At 35.9% G+C, this 11,311-nt stretch overlaps 1 protein-coding gene across 1 annotated transcript; it reads right to left on the bottom strand.

Annotated features, from left to right (window-relative positions):
• Positions 1–9,216, bottom strand: LOC100707151 (B-cadherin). The gene is made up of 20 exons (XM_019349464.2): positions 9,055–9,216; positions 8,701–8,835; positions 8,463–8,609; positions 8,220–8,364; positions 7,924–8,099; positions 7,662–7,790; positions 7,395–7,577; positions 5,661–5,998; positions 5,409–5,551; positions 5,089–5,313; positions 4,695–4,919; positions 4,147–4,268; positions 3,851–3,922; positions 3,652–3,753; positions 3,444–3,500; positions 2,554–2,661; positions 2,338–2,397; positions 1,164–1,226; positions 937–996; positions 1–798 (listed from the first exon to the last, which is right to left on the bottom strand). Exons 1-20 carry the CDS (start codon positions 9,088–9,090, stop codon positions 451–453), a joined length of 2,874 nt encoding a protein of 957 aa, XP_019205009.1. The 5' UTR covers positions 9,091–9,216; the 3' UTR covers positions 1–450.
• Between the last annotated feature and the right edge of the window lie 2,095 nt (positions 9,217–11,311).

The following is an 11,311-nucleotide window of genomic DNA, read 5'->3' on the forward strand; positions in this document are numbered from 1 at the left end:
TTTATTCTGGAGAAAGCTTTTATTTGCACAAGACACACCTGCATACCTTTAAGATTCATGCATTCAAGCTTAACTCTGTTTTTTAAAATGCCTGACAACCTCTAATGGACAAAGAAAACAGTTGACACGCTTGAAATATATTATGTCGCAATAGAAAAAAATTAAAACAAGGAACCTTAAAAACACTTTTGAGAACAGAAGCTCAAGATAACCCAACCGAAAGTAGAAAGCATTACCCTCTTAGTACAATTGATCTTATGTTTCCCAGAGTGCAAATAAACAGATTTGATAAACACCATATTCACCTTTCTGCATTAGTTTTTGCATTACCCAGTCTATTGTAAACACTATGACATGACACTGCTTCTTACCATATTATGCTCCCAGACAACTGAATAAATAACTATGACTACTTTTCATATTGTACCTTATACTTGAGGTCTAGTGACTTTATTGTGAAATGTAAACCTCATTTAATGTGAGTTTCTGCCAGTTTAGTTCATGGCTTTCCTCTTGGACAAGAGTTGCTGTTTGGATTTTCTGCACTGTGGTGACATCACTAGGCATGCAGACTGAAGCCAGAGTAGTGAACTTGTCACACAGGTCCATTTCAGGGTCAAAGGAAACATCAGCAATGGAGATTGCATCAAGCTCAAAATTATGCTCTGTGTCTCCCTCCTCATTATATACATGAGGTACATAATCGCCCAGTTCCTTTCCTGGTTCCTGGAGAGTATTTATCATTGTTGGTATTACCTGGTTTAGTAGCTGGTTTCGGTGGTCTAGTCCCATATACATCTTGAAAATTAGAAACAGGAAGTTGTATGAATTTTATTTTTTCAAATAATATTATGTTAGAATTAAAATAGGAATTAAGGTAAGGTAAGACTTTGTAGTTGACCATAAATGACAAAACTGTAGAAAATTTTGCTTTACCCCATGGTTAGATTGAACCTGCAGATGTGCCATTCCTTTGTTTGATGATGCTCCGAATGACTGTAAAAATCAAGCATTTAAATAGTTAAGTCTTTCAAATTTGACAGAATTGAATGAACAAAATGTCATTACTCAGCAAAATTCTTAACACCTGACTATTTAAATCTGACACATGTACTTAATGATAACAAGAGTAAGTACAAGTTATATAAGAATAATCTCTATACCGTGTGCATAAAGCTTCCACGAGTAACGGTTTGTGATGTTCCACGTATGGCTTCATCTGTCAGCTGAAAAGAAACCAACCAAACAAACAAATGTCAAAGCATGACAGCATTTCACTGTTGAAATCATTTTAATTAGCATCCATTTGTCATCCAAGCCTATCATACTTAAAAATGTTAGAGCAAGGCTGTCAGCTGATGCTGTACTTTTCTGTGTTTAAAACCTTTTAAAAACAAAAGAGCAAGCGACTAAAGAAGAACACAAGTTAAACCAAGTAGCATATATTATGCTACTTGCATAATACATGCATAATACATATATATATATGCTAATGATGGCGGCGTGGACACACACAGCAGCTGCTCTTTGTCCCGACAAAACTGTATTCCCGTCTTTGACTTGAATTAAGGATTTTTATCAGTTATTCAGTGTTTTAATGAGTATTTGGCAGCAGGATTATGTGTATATAATCATCTCCAATACTGTTGCCAGTATTCATCTTTATTATCTAACCTGTAATATGAGGCTTTTGTTACATTGATAATACCTGTTAACAGCAAAAGTCGTTCCATAGTAGGAATTGCACGCAACAGCCACTTCATTAGGAATACCTGTTCAACTGCTCATTAATGCACATTTCTAATTAGCCAACCACATTCCATCAACTCAGTGTTACTGGTAGAAGGGTGATGGGGGGACGGGGGAACTGCTTTGAGTTGCTAGGATGGCAACAGTAAAAACTACTCGATCCTACCTGGGTAGGCAGAAGTGCATCTCTTAAAGGAAACAGGAAGACCTGAAGCAAATGGGCTACAATCTTCTGATGGCTCCTTCCAGTAAAATAGTGTGCAACACCAAAACTGGTTTCTTGAACATGATAATGAGTTCGCTACACTCAAATGGCATATTTTAATTCACAGTCTCCAGATCTCAATCCAACAGAGCATCTATGGGATGTGGTGGAATTGGAGATTTGCACTTCTGCAAAAACTGTTAAACACTATCATATCAATAGGAACCAAAGTTTCAGAGGTATATTTCTAGCACCTTGTTGAATACATCCCATTTTAACGACAAAAGGGTACTAGCATGGTATAACTAACAAAGTGGCTGGTGAGTGGAAATGATAAAATAGTTCTGGAAAATTTAACATCAAAAGGACTCATTTTGCTTTACCCCATGTCTGGATTGCCACTGGAGATGTGTCATTCCACTATTTGATATTGCTCCCAGTGACTGGAAAAAACAAGCATTAACTGGTTAATACTTTTGAAACTTTACAGAAAAGCAAAATGTCAAGAACCAGCAAAATCCTTAACAACCACTTCGTCAAACAGATGTACTCAATACTACTACTACTACTACTAAAAATACTAATAATAATCTCAGTACCTTCCGCATGAAGTTTCCACGAATAAATGCTGAACCTGATCCTTCCCCCTTGTACTGTGAGGTTAGTGAGTTCATTTGTAATCCTCCATGTACTGCTTCATTCATCAGCTGAAGAAAAAAAACAAAACAAACACATCAAACCATGACATTGTTTCCTGGCACAAATGATTTCAATAAGAATCCATTTGTTAAAGTCTATGATAATATACAATGTAAAAAAGCAAGGCAGATGTGTGTGATCCAGGCCAATTCCAGCATGGGTTGCTGGCAGAGGGTTGAGAGGGGAAAGGTCAGACTGCTTTTGACTGACATGAAGCCAGCAGTAGTAACCACTTGTTACTACCCCGATAGGCAGAAGAACACCTCTGATTTCACAACACCTCAACTGTGAAGCAAATGGGCTACAGCAGCAGCAGATGACCACACTGTCACTCTTGTCAACTAAAAACAGGAAACTGAGGCTAGGTTTTACATAGGGTCACCAAAGATGGACAAGAGAACATTGGATGTATTGGCTTCTGTTGTGAAGTATGAATGATAGGAACAGAATTTTGTATAAACAACATGAAAGCACTGATTCATCCATCCTTATAGAAATGATTCAATCAGGTGGGGGTGATGTAATGATGGGGGGGATATTTTCTTGGTATACTTTGGACCCCTTAGGACAAACTCAACATCATTTAAATGCCACAGCCTACCTGAGTATTACTGCTGACCACGTCTGTCCCTTTATGACCACAGTGTACCCAAATTTGGATGGCTGCTTCCAGCAAAATAAGGCACCATGTCACAAATCTCAAATCACTTCATTCTGGTTTCTTGTAGAATTAAGTCAGTTCTGACAGAAAAAGGTGGTTCTGTTTCATATGAAAAGAAATATTACATACCCCACTCACAGATTGTCCCTGGTGATATCCCATTCCCATGTTTGATCCCCGCTGTGACTGAAAAATCAAGCATTTAAATACTTTTGAGATTTGATAAATTTCATGAACAGCAAGTTATCATGAGCAAAATTCCTTATACCTGTTTAAGTATCACAGGTTTACTTAGTGATAATAACAAATAAAACAACAGTAATCATAATATTTGTACCATGTGCATAAAGCTTCCACGACTGAAAGGTTGTGCCATTGAGCTTTCTTTTTGATACTTGAGGAATTCTGAGTTAGTTTCTGAGTCATTTAGAAGAAACACCTGAAAAAAATCAAATATTTCTCACAATGCATGGTATATTACAAAAATGCTCTTTACAAAACTAGTTATTACAATATATATATTTTGTAGCACTTACTGGATTCGTTTTCACAGTTGTAACTTGAGATATTTCTTGCATCTCGTTCCCATTCTGATTCACGATGGCCACCTTGACAAAGTAATGATGTTTTAAGGTTTTTATACCAAACCTAGACATTTACATAATTTCAGTAATTACAATTGCTGAAGTAGGGATAATTACATCTTAAGAGTCAGGTAAAATGAAAATATCCAGTTTGTACAGTTTGTAATCTTTAATTTAAAAACCAACAAATATCTGTGTGAGTGAGCATTTGAGTGTGTGTGTAAGTGTAATTTATGATAAATGTTTACTGGACAGTCTGTTCCCGGATTCTCAGTGTTAGACTTCATCAGTTGTTGTTCAGAAGATAAACTGTCTTTGATTTCCAAGATCTGTTTTTCGCAGGACATCAGAAGAGCCAAAAGTAGCAAACCTGGAGCATAAAGACCACACATACAAATCCATGACATACAAAACATGCTATATGTTTATTGCAATTATAATTCTATTACATTAGGGAAAGGCTTTGACTGAAAAGAATCCCTGTTATTTTGTCGTCACTTGTACTTTAAAAAATTATTTTAAAAAAGTGTTTTTTTGTAAGCATAAAAAATAAGTAATAAATATTTAAATCTAACTTAAAAACACCCATCGAAAACTCATTTATGTTGTTTTCCAGAACAAGTCTTTTCTTTTTTCCCAAAGCTTATTATTATGGTCAAAGTTATTTCTTGTTGTTAGACCTTACAGGGATATTGTTTTTTATTATTATATTTTAATCATTTTTAAATAACAACAACAAATATAAATAAGGATATCTTATTCATAATAATTGAAATATTCAAAACATGTGTCCAACCTGTAATCAGCAGCATGGCCAACAAAATAATTCCCACTCCTCCCGCTCCTAGTGTGGTGCCAGATGTCCTCACATGACAGTTTGGGATTTCTGAGTCTAAGCAGCTGCAAACAGTAACTGACAGGTTGTGGAAAGCTGATTTCCCCTGTTGGTCAGAAACTTCTAGCAACAGCTCATGGTGATCGGAATGAACTGTAGACTCTTTAACCAAGTTGACTGAATAACCTGTGTGTCCAAAATGAATGCATAATCAGATGTATAACAGTCATTGTGGCGGTCTATGTATATACTACTTATACTTCTATATAAAGGAGGCTTAGAAGTATATTTAATATAAGTGACACTATTTTTGTGAGTTATATAAGGTTGAGTAGCTCAAGACTCTAAAGCTTACCAACGACAGGGTCAATCTTCCACTTGCCCTCAACATCTCCATGGAGCTTGAAGGTGAAAGGGCCACTGTAGGGCTCAACATCTGAGTCTAAGGCTGTGATGTTGGCAAAGGATTGTCCATCAGATTGGCACATTTCAATTGTGCTTACAACCAGGTATGGAGTATGATCATTGTCATCTCTAACATAGATACTAAGAGTTGCAGTGCTTGTCATTTGTGGTTTCCCTGGTGATGAAAAAGTATTGCACCTTGTTTAGAAATGTAATGAGGAAATGTAAATGAATAATGGGCCAAATATGCAAATACTTATCGATTCATACCATCGTCCACAGCACATATTGTGACGACATAAATGTTGTCTTTAACGAACTCTGACTCTCGATCCAAGGACTTTGATGTGGTTATGTTTCCAGTGTCGGGGTCCACTTTAATCCAACCAGCTGGATCGTGTCCTATCATGTATCTGAAACATGTGTTGTGTCAGACATTTCTAAAGTGTCTACTGATGTAGTAATGTTGTATGTTTTTGTCTTGTATAAGTGGCATGTAATTGTATAGTTGTCAAGACTTACTTAAATGTGTTTTTGTTGGCAACATCAGGGTCTTTAGCTGTGACTGTTGCCAGGTATTGGCCTTCCTTAACATTCTCAGAGACCGCAGTTTCTATGGAAGTCTTGTCAAAAACCGGAGGCTCATTGACATCCTCAACAGTCACGATCACTTGATGCCTGGATGGAGCTGTTCCAGTCACAACGCTCATTGCAGACCCAGTAGCAGCAGAAGCAGATGTGGTAACTACTTTCCAAAGACCAGTGGTGCTGCGTTTTTCCACTTTGCATGAATAATAGGGGATCTCATTCTCTACAGTGATAGTTATATTCTTCAGAGCACCATCTTCGTAGTTTAAAGGCTGTAAAAGAGCATAACTTTGCATCATATATTTTCCAGGGCTTTTTATATCATAGCTTTGGTTAAAACTGTTTGCTACTGTATCAAACACGGCTGGGTTTTGATAATCGATTTTCCGATTAAATTTAGCTTGAATAAAGCGATATCGATTCATTAAAATCCTGAATCGATTTTTAAATGTATTTTGCCAATAATGCCAGAATCTCCGGTTAAACCTCACAAAACTATTTCAACAACCACCAAATGGCTAAAACAGTAAATGAGAGCAGGTAAATGGATTCCACAAAAAGACGTAAATAAAGAGCGCAGACCCGACGCATCAAAATGAGTGAGACCTCGGCTTTCTCACCCGACGGCGCGTACACAGACACGCCGTCGGTGCTGAAAGTCGACAGGTCACAGGTTCTGATGGGGCTGCGCTTTGTGTTTTTGTCTGTTTTTTTCTTCGCTAGATTCTAAAGCTGTGGCTTTTATCTCCCTCCAACCCAAATAGACTGAACCAGCAGCAAAAGAAGATCAAAACTACGCTTCACCGCTTCACATAAACATCGTCATGAATGCCCTCTTACTTTTGCTGTTTTGCTTCCACTATGATAAAATCACACTTCCTGCACAGCTGTCTCTCTGTCTCTCTCTCAGTGCACTTCAAGAACAGTTTCCCATCACAAATCTGTTTTCTGCATTATTCGCTTGCTTATTACCAACCAGTCTACTGTTGTTTACAGCACTGTTGGTCATTGTTTTGTTTTTTTTTTATAAATGACTTCTGACAACAAAGCCTCATTTCTGCTGTTGAATACCGAAGAAATTTAAACTTTTTAAAATTATGCCAAATTGCAAAACGCTTAGCTGTGTCTAATAAAACCTCTGTAATTTTGCTCTGCTTCACTTTAACAGCATCAGGTAATGTTCATATGCTGACTCATCTGCTATAAAAAGCCAGGCCAGGAAAATCTCTGTCATGTTTTTCTGTGTTTTATCCTCAGCAACTTTGACACAAAGACATCTGCTGTTATGCTTACACCTCTGATGAAGTCTCACAAGTGTCAGTACTGATAAATGATCAGAATTATAATATTTCTGAGTGTCCGAGTCAAAATTGAATGGAATCGAATTGAATTGTGGATCAAGTCGAATTGGGACCTTGTGAATTGGAATCCAATCGATTCTAGAAATCAGTGATAATACCCAGCCCTAGTATCAAATAAGAAAAATTGCAGAGTCAACTGTCAAACATGATTAAAAGTGTTTAAATCCTTTTTCTATACTAGTTTTTGAAGATGAAAAAGAACTTATGTTGGTTAATTAAAAAAATGTGACAGGGTTTTCACCACAGACAGTTTTGAACGACTTAGATTGGAAAGTTTAGTCTGCTGTAAACATAATCACAAAAATACCTTTTCCACATAGAGTAGTCCATCGTTTGTCTCAGGATCTGTAGTTATTCTAAAGTTGTTGTTTGTGTCTCCTTGGATTGTATATTTGGCTCTCCAGGCTGGGGTTCCTCTGGTGTCTTCATCATGAACTTGTATATGTGAAACAAGAACATTTGTCTGTCCTTCTTTCACTTTTTCTGGGTCCTTGGGTCACAAAAGAAGAAGTTGTAAAATAGGAAATGATTTTGATTGAATAAATTATTGTGACTGAAATAAGTAACTGCTCACTGTTTGCTTTGTGATGACAGGAAGATGATTATTTCCATCTTCTATATTGATTATGATGGTGCAGGAGCTGGACTGCGGTTTTTCTCCATTGTCTTTGGCCTCCACTATAATGGTGTATTTCTCAGCTGTCTGATGGAGAAAAAGAAAATATCGCTCATCTTGAATGTAAATGGATGTCAAACATATTGAATTTGGTTGTTGAAAGATTAAAATGGAAAGTTTTAATTTGAGAATTTTGCCATCAAGCAGTAATTTCTCTCACCTCATGGTCCAGACATCCCTTAAAAGAAATGACTCCAAGTCCTGTCTCATCGATCTCTTTGAAGTAGAACTCAAGATCTTCAGGTTTAGGTTCCACTGAAACTATTTTAAGGCGAACTTTGTTATATTTCTCACTTATGTCTTGATCTGTTGCTTGAATTCTACCCACTTCAGTGCCTGTTAGTATCAAAAGGAAATAACGATTATTTTATTTAGATTCACTGTCACAAAAATGATCATTTTGACACCGTAGCATTAGTAATTTAAATAACATTTCTTTCCAAATGAGAAAATTACCCTGTAATGCTGACTCTTTTATGGTGAAAGTGTACTTTTCAAACAGAAATTTTGGAGGGTTGTCGTTTGAGTCCAAAATCTCTATATAAATCCCGAGCTGTGTCTCTAGTTCATGTTTTTCTCTGTCAAATGCTTTAAATTTAAGCTGCAATGGAAAGGCAAGAAAGAGGAAATAATCAAACCTCACTCCATGCATAGCTTTTACTTTCCATAAGATATATATTTTTTAAAATTTCTTCTTACCTTAAGAGTTTGATATTGTTCGCAGTCCACAGAACGGAGGACCTTTATTTCTCCTGTATATGGATTGATTTCTAACACTTGCGTTGGTTCCTCATCGACACCTTGTCCTTGTATCATAAAAAGAACGAGGTCCTTCTCAACCTCAATCTGTACCAAACATGAGACACAGCAGCAGTGAATTTTGGAATTATCCTTCTCTATCTCATAATATGTGTTACATTTTAAAGCATGCACTCACTTTGCCCAGTGAATATGGGAAAGGTCCCTGATAACCTTCATCAATAGTAAAGGAATCAATGATCCAGTTTCTTTTCTGACGCAGCAAAAGTTGTGAAGATGATCTGTGGACTCCCCAACACTGCAAAAGATTACACTGGAAAAAATTCTTGCAGTAAATGTGCAGCACAACATATTTATGAGTATTATATGAAAATCCTTAGCAGATTTTTCATCTTTAAACACTGCCTATATATAATGTTGACAGACATAATCTCCTTAAACACAATTAGTAATTTATCATATTCTCATGTTATTGAAATTTACGGGAGAAGTAATAAAATATTACATGTAGTTTTAAATACTTAAGCCTTACCAGAATCAAAAGTAGAATTGGGTGTATTAGCTCCATATTATATCCACAGAATGGCTAGTTTTGAAGTGAATTCGTTGCAGACTACTACATGAATGCACTTGAGTAGAAATTCAGCTGCATCACAATGTGAGCTTTGGCAGAGAGATACCGGTGGGAGGGATATCTTTATAAGTCAGCTGTATAGGTCTAGCCGTGATGTAATTGAAATCTTTATCTGTATCTGTGGGTGTGTACAGTTTTCACCTTGACTAACAGTACCGGTTTGCTTGAAAACCTATAATGATGCTAAAAAAGAAAAACTAAACTAAACTAAAAACCACACAAAACCACATATAAAAACATAATTAGTCTACGATATTATATTATGTTTTATAATATATTATATAATATAGTATATATACATCTGTGTGCCTGTGAGTATATGTATCTGTTAACAAGTGTATCTTGGGCATCTATCATACGTTCAGTTAAAGAAATTGGAACAGATTTGGAATGGTGTTTTCTTTTCAGCTTTTGTGGTATCTTCATTTAGAAAGCATGTTTGAAAATTGTACCAAAAAAGTAGCCCAAGAATCAGATTCATCCCCTTCTTTTTTTTAAAAGATCCAACAGATTTGAGGCATGTCAGATTTATTTATAATACACATTTAAAACACAAACTAACCCAAGTTCCATCAGTACAAGACAAATTATTCTTTATGCAAATACTGATCATTTTTGTAGTAAAAATCTTTGTGACTAAAAGAAAAGAAACGGATGAAAATTGGGGTAAATAGCAGATTTAAAACACAACCTATTGTTATTCATAATACAAATTTTCATGACTAATAGAAAGCTGTACTGTTTTTGGTTTTTTATTTTTAATTTGAATTTTTAATTAAGCCTGACAGCAGAAATTGGCAGCTTTCTTTGCAAACTGCAACACTGTATAAATATATAAAATTGGGAAACGCTAACCTACTGAAAGTTTGCAAGAACACAGAAAAAAAAAGTTAGTAATATTTGCTGATGCTACGGTCAGTTAAGTCAAATAAATAAATCCCTTTAAAATTTTACAAGAACGTCTGACTCCTTGGAACAAATCATAAAGAAATTAGTTGTGGCTCAAGACTTTTGCATTATTAAAAAAAAAAGGTGAGACTGACACAGTTTATGTACTTCCACAGTATTACCACAGTCTTGAGGACAGAAGGAGTTAAGGACTTTTAATCTGTTGCTTCAGGTTTTGATTTATCTGTATCTCTTCCCACAAGGTGGAAGGGTTGGGTAAGTGGGAGGGTACTGGTGATGTTCACAGTGGCTCTCAATAATAATAATAATAATAATGATACTAATAATAATGATAATAATGATAATGATAATACAATTTTTTTTAAGTGATTTGATTAAAATGGTGATATTAATAACATTTTTAAGAATAGCCATTGGCATCTGATAATGCATTGCCATTCATTTAGCCATTGAGCGGAAGGAACTAAGCAGGAACTTGCATAATTATCTGGAAATACTGAACAATTACACCACTCCTAACTGCGGTAACTCACGAATTTTTTCCCCAAAGGTTTTGTTACCTAGTTACAGTCCATATCCCCTTTTCTCAAGAAGTGATTTCATCACTGATAATAAAAGGTTTCATAGTTGGTTCACTTCCTTTCAAATTAAGTAACAGAACTCTTTTCGTGTATTTGAAACACATCAAATTGAGTAGCAGCAATAATTTGATCCTCTTTAAAACATTGTGTTCAAGGCGTTGCAGTCAAATTCAAATAAAGGAAACCCACACATCAGTGTCATGTGAAAAGTAAAACCATCACTTTTGAGCAATCAAACCAGATTAGATGTCAGCAATTTGAGCCTCCTTACAGAGTGATGGGTGAAACTTATTTACCCCTACAACTACTGAAGTTTGTGGTGTCACTGTGCAGCTATGGAGATCTCCAAAGCCTTCAGAAAAAACAAAACAAAACAAAAAACAAACTTTGTCAATTCCTCTGAGTCTTGTAGGGAAAAGGAAGAAGATCACTTTCTGGAAAATAATGTACATGGGAGTATACATTTTCAGTGACTGACCAATTTGTCTATGATTTGCCTATTTAGTGATGAGGAATAAAACCCCGGCTCCTGTCTGCTAGGATTTTTTCTTTTACTGTTGGGACGTTTATCTTTGATATCAAAATAACCAACTGTTTTATGACCTGAAGCAAAACAGCCTTTCAGAGCCTTTACCAGCAGCGATGATGAAATCACTTCTTTGGAA

Source organism: Oreochromis niloticus, linkage group LG20 (genome assembly GCF_001858045.2).
Source record: "Oreochromis niloticus isolate F11D_XX linkage group LG20, O_niloticus_UMD_NMBU, whole genome shotgun sequence".
Taxonomy (NCBI): domain Eukaryota; kingdom Metazoa; phylum Chordata; class Actinopteri; order Cichliformes; family Cichlidae; genus Oreochromis; species Oreochromis niloticus.

Coding starts and splice junctions, on each gene's coding strand:
- LOC100707151 (XM_019349464.2), bottom strand. CDS start 9,090: ATGGAGCTAATACACCCAATTCTACTTTTGATTCTG. Junction 8,610..8,700: donor TCCCATATTCACTGGGCAAA/GTGAGTGCATGC, acceptor TGTTTGGTACAG/ATTGAGGTTGAGAAGGACCT. Junction 5,999..7,394: donor GACTACTCTATGTGGAAAAG/GTATTTTTGTGA, acceptor GCTCTTTTACAG/CCTTTAAACTACGAAGATGG.